Here is a 12,822-nt window from a genome sequence, read left to right as displayed (position 1 = left end):
ACTTAAGTAGACTTTCCAATCTACAAAATTAAAGTGCTGGCGTTCAGAAATAAGCAAAATTAAAATTTTTCAAACATGTTAAACTCATTTTTTTAGATATAAATATTGTATAAAACAATTGCAACCGTGCAATGCTGTTCGTATTCGTGTATTTTGACATTTCTCCGTCATGCTTTGACTGGCAGAAAATACACACTTTCGGACTAGCTAGCCTCGGTCGAATTCGGAGTGGGAATGTTTTTCTCAAAATGGCGCTCGGTCAGTATAACGAGTAGACAGATTAGATGACGCGAAAAAGTGAAAATTAACAACAAAAACGTGATATTTTTGTAAAAAATATAATTGCAAAGTCTACCTAAGAACTTCTTTAAGAGCTGTGAAGTGAAATTTGTTGCGTGAAACAATTAAAAGAGTGAAAAAATAGAAATTCTACATTAATTTAACGCAACGAGTTGCAGGAGAACGCGACGAGTCACGCAAGGCGACAGCGTTGGGCAACGGCGCACAGAACGACCGGTCGAGCCGTTTGCCGTGCAGCCACAACAGTCGTAATCCAGCTAGATACATAACGCAAGACAAAGTACATATTTCTGGTGCTCCACTGGTTTGCGAATACTGAGCGGGTGTCGGTGTAGTGCGGGACAAGTAAAAAAAAAAATCCCCAAACTAGAAGTTTTTCGCACTGAATGTTACACCAATCGGTAGCGAAGCAAGTACGTTTTGTTTTTGTATTGTTGTGGGGAAGCATTGAGACATAATCGGCATTGAAATTTTTGATAAAGCATTATTATGTACACTTTATTCAACGGTGCAATGGTTATGCAGTACACTAGCAATTTGTTGTGTTTGAAGTAATAATATATAGTATAATTTTTTTATGCCTCCGTAGTTTTTGGCGCTGTATATGTAGGTATATATTTTTTTGTTGTCGTATGCAAATTTTTTTTCTGGTTTATGATTTCAATAGCCCCACAACAATTGAATATATCTTTTTGATTATTATATGTATATCGTATCTAATCAATTTTGTTCTATAGTAAACACATTTACTACCAAACCGTTTCGTTCGCCAATATGGATCCCAATTCAAGCCCCTGGTCTTATGCTTATAATCGTATTGTGCCATCTGCCTCCAGTACTGGGTCAGCAGAAGATTTTCAACATCCACACTTGGCGCCTGCCCAATCTCTATTTCTACAGGCTGCACACTCTGGTATAGCAGCTAGCTTTAATGCCGCAGCTGCTGGCAGCGGAAGTTTTGTATCACCTTCACCAATTGGCGGATATAATCCAGTCTTTCAACAAATCTACCATCATGCGGCTGCAGCTAGTGCACAACCAAAACCAGCCCACTACGCCTCGAGTGCTGTAAATACACCAGTGCGTCAAATACAAATACCATCAACGTTAGATAAACAATTGACGAATTTCCAAAATCAAGCCGCTGTCGCTGTTGTATCATCAGCTGCTGCAGCAGCCGCAAATAATGCTGCTTCTAATTATTATGGTGAAAATTCCTCATCGAGCGGTGCATCGCCATCGCCCACAACATCGGCAATTACATCAACTACGCTCAGTTGGAATACGCCGATGATATCCAATACATTTTTGGCTATGCAACAACAACAACAGCAGCAGCAGCAGCAAACACAACAACAGCAGCAACATCAACAACAGCAAGCGCAACAACCACAACTGAATTTAGTGGCCGAGAAGGTGGTGAGTAGTATGTTGGGGAGTTTGGTTTTAAGTCTGTATACGAAGTCTATGCATTTGTTTAATTTTCGATTAAAGCCAAAGTTTTTCATATGTTACAACTTGCTGCTCAGTTTTATGACCTTTGAAGCTTTGAATAGAAGTGTAAAGTGTGGGCTGTATTCTATTCTCCTCTCTTTTATTCAAATTCTCAAATGCTTTATTATACTAATAATTGATGTAATGTCGAGAAATTATGGACTTTTATTATTAAGGATTTGGTTTTATTTTTTTAAACACATAATGTGAAATACAAAACGTACATATGTAATGCTTAGTACATTGATCTTCTTAGTTTTCTTTAATATGATTGAAAGTAAAACTCTAAAATTTGATAAGTTTGAACATAATTTAGAAGGTTCTAAGAGTATATACATACATACATAAGTCTATTTTTCACCTCAACTTATTCAACTATTATTGAACAAGAATAGAAAACTGTTTTTACTGCATATCAGCTCTCCGCACAAGTATGCCTACATTTATTAAATCATAAATATAAGAATTCACCGAAAACTCAAATAATATCTAACATCATCTACAGTCACAAACACATATAAACTACAGTCAAATAAAATCAATTGAATTCTTGCGACGCCTGTGTTGCACATTTTCAGCAAATCAAACAGGAGAAGCCATCCGACCTTAAAGCTTATAATGATATACTTTTATATCAGACGCAACTACATCAACAACAACAACAGTTGCAACAACAGCAACAACAACAGCAAGATGAAATCAATGCTGCAATTGACAATGATGCTGAAATGTATTGTACCATTGATGGTAAAAATTATAAAATTGTACGCAAAGGTCAACAACAACAACTAATACAAGTCGATCAAATACATCAGAATGATGTAAATAGTTCATATGCTGCTGGCAGCACAACACCAGCACTCACAGTTGCTGTAGATAATGCTGTGTCACCTCATGTGATTGTCTATAAGACAGGTGGTGGTGCTGAATCGCCGGCCTTGCGACGTAACATTGCAGGTGCAGGCTCACCAGCTTCGGCCACAGTTGCTTATTCGTCTGTGATACAAAGTACACCGCAACAACAGCAACAGCTGCAGCAGCAACAACAACAGCAACACGTTTCAGCGTGTTGGACTAAAATCGAAGATACTAATGGTTCGACGGACGGTGGTGCTAGTACGGAAGATGTGAAAAATGTCTTGCAATTACAAGTAAAGCAAGAAAACCGTCAATTGGGTTATGTCACTGATAACGATGTGGGCGAAAGTTTGATATTCAATTTGCCACCTGGACTTGAAATTAAACAAACGCTATATAATCCCAGTACGGGTGCAGCTATTGGTAATTCGACTGTGTTGCAACATACCCAACAACAGCAACAAGCACAAGCTCAAGCGCAACAACAGCAGTTGTTAGCACAACAAAATTTGTTCAATAATCAAAAATTGCAACAACAGCAACAACAGCAACAACAAGTCGAAAAGCAACGTCGCCAGCATATGGTGGCGAATATGTTGGTATCGCCTACGGCGAATACGAATAATCAACAACAACAGCAGCAGCAACAACAACAAACTTCCTCCTCCCAAGCGTCACAGATTCAAATCATACCCAAGGTTTGTATTTTATGATTTTCGATTTGTATATTTTCTTGAAGCCTTTTGTTAAATTGTTCCCCGCACTCTATGCATCTTTTATGTGCTTTAATTGAAATTGATGGTGATTACAATTTTTTTTCGCAAGTTTTTATTTTAAGTTTACTTTTCTTTATTTACGTTTGCTTTTAACATCTAAAACACAAACTACTAACACCTGACGCACTCATCATATTGCATTTTATATATATTAAATATATATAAATTTTAATTACGCTGTCCTTAAGTGCGTATGCAATGTTTTTCCATAAGTTGAGTTCGAAAAAGTTGAATAAATTAAAAAGTCATCAGCTCAGTTGTAAAATTGAAAATCTGCTAAAGGGTGTCAATGTCACATGAAACTTTTCAACTGAAAACAGTTGTATTGTTAGAAAAACATTATTTGTGTTGCTGTTAACAATTGGATAATATTATCTTTAGAAAAGAAACCATTTCATCATTGCATAACTCATTGTATAGATAATTTGGGTACAACACTTTTCATTTCATGTGTGCGTGTTTATTATTTGATATTGATTCATTAAAATCACATGCTCTGTACGAAAATAAGATTTTGAGAAAAAACTAAACGTTTTGAAAATGTTTTAAAAATTAAAATTGTTTAAATAAAATCGCATTAATATAACTAAAGTTGCTAAAACTTTACTTTAAAAAGGAAACATATTCATAAAAAACTTGAAAATTTCCAAAATAGTTTGGTTATTTCGGTCGTCTAAAATTTTAATATATTTTCACAAGGCACACATTTAATTAAATGTATATTTACAATACAAAAAATTTTGTATTTCATTTTCTTTTATCCTATGCCGTTTACTTTCACCTGTACATCTGGGTTTTTTGGTTTTCAAAATTTTCTCCACACATTGGGTGACAGAAAACACCCGTTAATCTACATACAACATATACCTAATACCAAATTACCGTTATTTTATAGCTAACCTACACTTTTTGTTTATTTTCATTTATTTTCTGTAATTTATATTTGTATTCCTTTAATGTTGCCACCTTTTAACTGTGCTCATCTAATCGATTTTCATTTCTGTTTAACAAAAGGGAGTGAAACTAAACAAAACGAATTGTATGTATTTGAACCTGTGACGTTTATTTCCAAGCTTTTGAGGAAGATGCGTATAAGAATGCCGCTATAATATAACTGCCGGTTTTGTGGCATTGAAAATAAGTGGAAATACTATATACAACTGATTATGGCTTTTTTGACATTTCTACTTGAACCTAATGTTACCCTAAAAAGCATTTGCACTGTTTTAATATGTCATCATGATTAATTACAGCAAAATATGCATTTTATTTGACAATTTAATATTGAGTGATAACAATATATTAAGTATTTTGAAAATATGGAGAAACATTGCAGTACACCAGCGTTAGGTTTTCTATGAAGGCGAGCAAGTGTAGTCGTTTAAGTAAAATCTGTGTGTTAAATGTAAGAGCATGCTTCTATTGTGTCTAAAAGTGTTTAATGTAGACTTTAGTTGTGTTTGCGCATTTGTGCAATAGGAAAATGTTGAAAAAAATATAGAAAACGTTGAAAAAACTATACAGCCTACTTCTCACTCTTTTATCTGGCCTTCCATTAATAATTTATTTTTATTTTTTGCTGCTGTGTTTTATAACCGCATTTATTTTAACGTTAATTTTTTTCTATATTTCGTTTAAACAATATTTTGTTATCTTTTTTTTTTTTGATTTTAAATTATTTAATTTGATTTTTTTTAACACAAGACAAACCTTTTTTTCGCCACCTGCCCACCATTCCTCTTACTTCATTTAGCAGAGACTCGCAAATTTTTGCAGTGTAAATATTGCTTTAGTACCTCAGAGCTGCATTTCACAGATTTCATGAATAAATTTTGCATATAAACAATTTTTTTACACATATAACAAATAAACAATTTATCAGCTAAAAATTTTCTCTTCATGCTATCAACATTAAATTAAATTTAGCTTGCGTAGCGTTTACATCACTAAAAACTTCGTCATCTTCTTCTTACCATTTCAGGTTGAAGTGGAGCCGCCAAAGCAACTGCCTGCAAAACCTGCCAAAACGCCGCGCAAGCGTCAACCGAAAAAGACGCTCGTCACGAACGACTATGCGACGGTGCGCAGTCCACAGCAGGATGTGGTGCAGCATCAGCAACAACAGCAAGCACAACAACAACAGCAGCAACAACAGCATCATCAGCAGCAGCAGCAGCAACAACAACAGCAGCAGCAAACGCAACAGCAGCAGCAGCAACAACAACAAGCTACCTACTATGATTTCAATAGTAAATGGAATACGCCCTTAAAGATCGAGAACAATACGCCGTCGCCGGTTGCGCAAGCGCCCCCTATTAGCATACCGACCTATGTGAATCCACATGCCGCACAACAGCAACAACAACAGCAGCAGCAGCAACAACAAGTGCAGCAACAACAGGTGGCTGCGCAACAACAGCAACAAATACCGCAACCAGCGCATATGCAGTCATCGCAAGCGCAGTCACAGGCGCATCTGACGAATTTATCTTCGTACTATTCGAGCACATTTCCACAACAAATTGCTTCCCAGTACACTGCATGCATGCAGCAGAATGCAGCAACAGCTGGCGCCATACCACATACGCTTTATAATCTCAATCAACCGCAGCAACAGCAGCAGCAGCAGCAACCGCTGCAACAGTCGCCGACACAGCACCAGCAACCACCTACGCAACCGCCACAGCAGCAACAGCAACAAGCGCAGGCGCAGGTACAAGCACAACTACAGCAACATGCGCCACAACAGCAGCAAACGCCACAACAACAGCAACAGTCCAATTCAGATGCAACGCCCGCTGCCAATGATCCGAGCAATAAAGTGATTGTGCCCAATATCGAAGAGGAATTGGACTTTCTCACCGACGCTGTAGCGCCCAAGCAGGGCTATGCGAACTCGTCAACGAACGTGAACAATAGCAATGGACGTAGCGCCACGAATTTCGGCATACGTCATCCCCAAACGGAGGCACAAAGTGCTGGCAGCACGCCAGTGACCAGTGCGCTCACTAATAACGGTTTGACGGCAGCGGCGGCGGCGGCAACGGGCGCAACGGTAGGCAATAGTATTGTACCGGGTAGCGAGCGTAGGCCGGTCGTTGGCACTTCGATTGGCGAAAAAAAGACACAGTTCATGGATAGCTATTTGAAGTTCCTGCAGGGTGAGCGTGACGATTCGCCACCACCGGCTGTGGTTAAGAGTGGCCGCAAAGTGAACTATCAACGTTCGCCCAGCGGCAATGCGGCAAAACGTACAAAAACCGGCAATGGCAATAACGAGGAGGCGGCGGCCAGCGCAGGCGCGACAGGTGGTCAAACGAACGAGCAGCAAGCAAACCAGCAACAAGCAGGCGTTGTTGACGAACAAACTCCCGGTTTGTCGGCCGACGATGCGCATCGTATTAAAATACTCTCACAAACGCAGATATTGCCGAAGAAGCGACCACAGGCGCACATGGCTGCGGCGGCGGCTGCAGCTGCTGCTGCCGAGACATCGGCTGCCGCCACAGCGAGCACACCGTCGGTCATACAGCATCCAGCTGAGCAGCAGCAGCAGCAACAACAACAGCAACAGTTACAACATCAACAGCAGCAACAACAACAGCAGCAGCAATCATTCCGCCCATATGGGCAGCAGATTCCGACCCAAACACAACAACCGCAACAGGCGCAACAACAACAGCAGCAACAGCAACAACAACATTCACAACAACAACCACAGCAACAGCAACAACAATACTGTGCACAATTGGGGTTTAGCGGTGGTGGCGGTGGCGGCGGCAGCAGTCAAGGTATGTTGCCTGACCAACAAAATTCCTCCAGTACTACCACTACTAGTAATACGATAGCACCCACCGCTGCCGCTGCTGCTGCAGCAGCTGCCGCTGGCGTAACGGCCGGTCATCATCATCCTTTAATAAATTTTCTGTGGCCTTGGCATTGATGAGCGCGACTGTGCGTTGTTGTGTTGCAAATTTGCTGACTGTTTTAATTAGTTAGCTGGTGGCGCATGCGCAGTCGGTTAGCTGAGATGGTGAAGACAAAAAGAATATGAAAATGTATCACAAGCGCGTGGTTGTGGTGAGAAAATAAACTCACACCCATCCACACACGCACTAATCTCTCTCCTATCTCTCTCTCTCTCTCTCTCGACCACGATCTTGAGTGGAAGAAGACGCTGCTGCACCAACGCGAACGTACCCATGCTCGTTCGCGCGCAAAAGACAATTCGTGTACAACCAAAAACAAAACAAAAAAAGAAAAACAACAAGAATGAAAGAAATGCAAAACAAAACCATATGAATGGTTGACGTTTTAAAGCGTTCTAATTATCGTGTTAATTAAACAAGCATGAAAATAAGAAATTATTTAAAAAATAATAATAATAACTAAAATCAAAATTAATGGCAGCAAAAATGATTTGTTACAATACATACATATATAATAGAAAGAAAAAAAGATACCAGTTGATAAAATGGATTTAAGTATTTTTTGACAAAAGAATGCAGCAATGAAACAAAAGTTCTTACTAAAAAAACATTTTGTGTTTTTATTTCCCAACCAGATGGATAAAGCATTTCTATGCATGCGAAATGGGATGTTATATACTTCATTTACATTGCTTACTTTAAACGCTCTAGCCAAAAAGAAAAACGAAAGAAAAAACTTATAGCCTTCAATTAAAATTGGTTCAATTAATTGAAGCATTAACCACATAACGAGCAAGAGTTAAAAATGAATGAATTTTCAACACATTTTCTAACGTCAGCAGAGTGCGCGCGAACGAGCGTTTGGGGCGGAAATTCTAAACTGTTTCACTTTACCTATTTCACTTGCGTCAGCGGCCAAATCGCAGTCCAATGATGAGACCACATTCAATGTTCAGTCGCCATCATGGCCAAAGCCACCACAAAACATAACTAAATCACATTTTAAATTATTACTCGCACCTCCTCAAACATGCACACATTCACTTCAATTCCAATTTTATTGTTAAGCAATCACGCTCACTCTACTACAGCACATTTTTTAGACAACTAAGTTTGCTTATAAGAGTTATAGTAGCTGTAGACTGGACTTAAGTAGCTGTAGACTGGACTTAAGAAGTCAAAACATTTATAATTTAAGTGACAGCAGAGAATAGAGTTTGATTTTATGTTTAGCTTGTTTTACTGTGTAGGGAATGTTTGACAAACTGGTAATGTTTGTCAAAGCATTACCTCAATTTTACATTATTAGAAATGTTAGAATCTTTCATGAAGCAATTTTTTGAATAAGACGAAGCTTTCGTTATCTCAAGCAAGAAAAAACGTTAACTTCGGTTTCACCGAAGCTATAATACCCTTCACAAATAAAAACAATTCTATACAAGAACTTGAATTTGATCGTTCAGTTTGCATGACAACTATATGTTATAAAAGTCGGATATGAAAATTGGTTTGGGAGATTGTGCCTTTGGCATGTACAATAATCTACGCCGAATTTTGCGGTGATATCTGGTCAAATAAAAAATTCTTCTATATAAGGACTGAATTTTGTTCGATTAGTTTGTATCGCAGCTATATGCTATAGTGGTCCGATCTAACCAATTTCTTCTGTGACTGTACCGTTGCCTTGAACAATAATCCACGCCAAATTTCGTGAAGATATGTCGACAAATAGAATATTTTTTGAGGTCTTCGACGTTTACTTCAGGGAATACCAAAGTTCGTGGCAAACTTATATGCCCCGTTAAGACTAAAAAATGTTTCAGTCAAACTTAAAAGTACTGTAGAATAGAGGACTCTTGTTTTGAGCGGAAAACTAGCAACCCTGTGTCCATGTTTGACTTATAAATGAAGGAGTTTTAGCGTATACCTGCCATAGAACTGGAAATTGATTCCTCAGATTACAGCAATCCTTCGGACTACGACAACAATTCTTTAAGTATTTAAAGAAGAAATCTTTAGATTAGAAATTTCAACAAGAAATCTTTAGATTCCATATTACAAAAAAATCTAAAAATTACAACAATGCTTTTTCACATTTAAACTCCGCGTTCGAATAAGGTTTTAGACAATAGAGACTTGGTCAATTACCATTATCCAAACGTGTGCGTAATTTTTTTTTAGATACCCTGTCTAGTAATTGAGGTATAATTTTTAGTTTAGTTAATCACATTTCTCTTTTGCATACATAGGTTGCCCAACCGATGGATAAGCGCTTTAGTCAACTCTCACCTTGTAAGAGATCTATGTATATAAATGTATATATACACACAAGTATAGCATAACGGGAATTTCATTTGCACTTGCCCATAACTCCATAAGAACACATTCATTACAAACATTTCTAACAACACATAAACACCCACCCATCTAACCACGTATACATTCACCACATCAAACAACTTTGTGCCTGTCCTTACCATTTGCATTTCGGCTTGACTTGCCTCGTCTTTTAGATCCACTCACATTGCCGCCACGACGCGAGCAAGGTCTACGCAAAGCGAAACAGACGAGCATGCATGCCATGTTCATGAGTACGGGCACTGCAGGTGGCGCCAGCGGCAGCGGTTTGGCTGATAATGAAGATCAAGAGCCCGATGAGTTCGCGGACTCCGACACGGATCCCGTGTGGACGCCACAGGATGATGATGTAAGTTTGTGTGTGCAGTAACACGAAATTTATGTGCCAAAAATCTACAAAACCTTTGGTTTTCAGAGCGATGAGGGCGGCAGAAGCTATCGCCGGAAGACATCATCGCGTAGAAATAAGAGTGCACCGCGTAAAACTAACTACAATCAGCAGCCGGAGCAGCAGCAACAACAAACGTCGCTTACTCAAGTGCAGCCACAACAACAGCAACAACAACAACAGCCACAGCAGCAACAGTTGGCGCAACAACAAAATGTTGATGGTTATACACCGAATAAAGCCAATGCATCATCGTATGCCAACACTACACACGATGCGGATAATTTTAAGGTAGTCACCCAGCTAATTTAATAATACAGCTATTATGGTTGAGTCTGTTTGAAAAATTGGAATTCTGAGTCGAGTTATAACTTCTAGACTTCCAGATCCAGTATTTACCTAATCCTAATAGATCGAATAAATTGATTTAGAACTTTTATATTGGTTCTGTCCAATTTTAAGACTTTCTTATTTTCTTTCTTTGACTTCTTTCTAAACTTCCATTTGTCCGCACAGACCGGCGATTTCATTGTACTCCGTTCCGATTTGGTCAACGATTGGCCGATCATCTGGCAGGTGGACACCCAATGTATTCTACAAAAATATGAGCCATTCTGTCAGAATGGCAAAATGTTCTATCGCAACATGTCAATGGTAACTTATTAATTTAACGGTCACTAAAAATATAACTAAATTTCTCGCTTCGCCTGCCCCCTAGTATTCATCGTGGAATCTCGACTCAAAGAAGCTATATGTTAAGGCGCCCGTACGCATACAAGTGCAATCGCACAAGGAGACTATTGTGGAATTTATGCGTTCCGAGCTGTTGGCCGACGATACCGAACAATTTATTGAGAAAATTATGGAAGATTATTTGCGTTATCGCGATAATTTCGAAATTTACATACAAACAATGATATCACAGGTGCTGGATCCAAGCTTTTTCTTGGAAATAACTAGAGAGAAGGGTAGGCGCGCTATTGCATGATTTTTTTGGTTAAATTAATTTCACCCAATTTGTTGTTCTTTTCACTTTACCCACTAGATGAGTACTTTTTGGGCAGCGTACGCATTATCGATAGCATAATGGATAATTGTAAGCGTAAATTACTCTCCATTACGCCCTGGACACGCAGTATTATCGTTTCAATTGAAACTTATCCCAAGTGTCATGTTTTCACCGAGTGGGGACAAAACAATCTGACGCAGAAAAACTGTGGCGGCTGTCATCAGCCAGGCATATCGGTGCGCTTTCTGCTGTTTGGTAATCCCTATCATGCCAATACGATGCAACCGGTGCCCGTGGATACGCGCTTGGCTTGTGAGAAGGTAGGCGTGCAGTTACTTTATTAATATGATATTTTATTTATGGCATTTTCCTTATTTTCGACTCCACCAGGACATACTGCTGTGTCGCATTTGCGCTGCCCGTGCTGATATATTCCATAAGATTGCACATGAAAAGTATAATTTGTATATTCATTGTTCGTCACGTGTTGGTGAACAACAGCAAGAATACCCGGGCAAATCGTCAACCGAAATCTTAAACGATCTACTAGCCGAACACAACTGGGTGGATGAGGTGTGTATGCCTTCACACCTTTCAATTGCCAAAATAACTATTTGTAACTCTGTCACATTAATTATTTTACAGTTATTCCGCAATATGCGCAACTCCTGGGCTGAGGTGGAAAGTTTAGAACGTCAAAAACGTTTTCGTGAAGTCTCACAATAAAATTAATATACTGTAATATGAATATATTTAATAACAACGCATCAGCAACGCTGGTATTGGTGCTCATATGTACACGCTGAATAAATTCAGCCGTTAAGTTGCCGTGCAATAAACAGCCCAGCAAGAAAAACTAACGAAATTCCTTATACAATTCTAACTACGCAAAAGCAGCAGTGCAGAAACAAAACAAAAAAGTATAATTAACTTAAATGTTAGCAGAAAAAATTATTCTTGTACCAACTGTTATTAGCGCGTCTAAGCCAGCGCATTATTTTGCCTGCAAGCAACGTAAAAGTGTGCGCTAAGCGGCGTTGGAAAGCGCCATGCAAAATACAAATCTATAAAAAAGTATAAAATAGCAGTTACTAAGTATATAAATACATATAATACATAATACGTATACAAATACCTAAATATATATACAGATTAGCATACAATATGAATTTTTCTTAAGTGCATAAGCATAAGTTAACAGAAAAAATTGGTTGACAAGCATTATGTATATTTTAAAATTTTTTTTAATAAGCTTAGTATAACAATTTTTCATACTTTAATTTCGCAAAATATAAATATTTTCATTCTAGTGCGCAAGGCTTGGTATGTGCTCACACACAGAGTTTAGTTTGGAAAGCAGCAAATTGCTATTTTTATGAAGTGCATAGTGGGTTTAAATTTTTGCGATTTTAAATTTAAATTTCGAAAAAATTCAAAAACAAAAATAAAATTATTCGAAATTGAAAAACCATATTTAAAAAATAATTTTAAACGAAAATTGATTAAATAAAAAATAGTAATTGTGAAACAAAAATTGAAAAAGCAACTAAAAAAAGTTAAAAACTTTTGAATTTTTTAAAGTATTAAATTTCAAAAACTTAAAAAAAATTAATTTTCGAAAAAATTAAAAAAAAACGAAATTGGAAAAAATTTCAAAATTTGTTTCATGATAAAAAATTTCAAACAAATTTTTTTTTCAGTTTTTAATCC

The 12,822-nt window shown here is 37.9% G+C and overlaps 1 protein-coding gene across 2 annotated transcripts; it reads left to right on the top strand.

Annotated features, from left to right (window-relative positions):
- Nucleotides 1–216: 216 nt before the first annotated feature.
- Nucleotides 217–12,577, top strand: LOC120776610 (polyhomeotic-proximal chromatin protein). Of its 2 annotated transcripts, XM_040107398.1 has the most exons (11): nucleotides 217–713; nucleotides 1,038–1,719; nucleotides 2,373–3,350; nucleotides 5,410–7,219; nucleotides 9,871–10,064; nucleotides 10,131–10,394; nucleotides 10,620–10,757; nucleotides 10,822–11,071; nucleotides 11,149–11,432; nucleotides 11,503–11,685; nucleotides 11,758–12,577. In XM_040107398.1, exons 2-11 carry the CDS (start codon nucleotides 1,075–1,077, stop codon nucleotides 11,836–11,838), a joined length of 4,827 nt encoding a protein of 1,608 aa, XP_039963332.1. In that variant the 5' UTR covers nucleotides 217–713; nucleotides 1,038–1,074; the 3' UTR covers nucleotides 11,839–12,577. The 2 variants fall into 2 exon arrangements, with proteins under 2 accessions (XP_039963332.1, XP_039963333.1); XM_040107399.1 differs by lacking the exon at nucleotides 2,373–3,350.
- Nucleotides 12,578–12,822: the final 245 nt, after the last annotated feature.

This window comes from Bactrocera tryoni, chromosome 5 (assembly GCF_016617805.1).
Source record: "Bactrocera tryoni isolate S06 chromosome 5, CSIRO_BtryS06_freeze2, whole genome shotgun sequence".
Classification (NCBI taxonomy): domain Eukaryota; kingdom Metazoa; phylum Arthropoda; class Insecta; order Diptera; family Tephritidae; genus Bactrocera; species Bactrocera tryoni.
The sequence above is the reverse complement of the archived record's forward strand: the minus strand, read 5'-3'. Positions and strand labels throughout refer to the sequence as shown.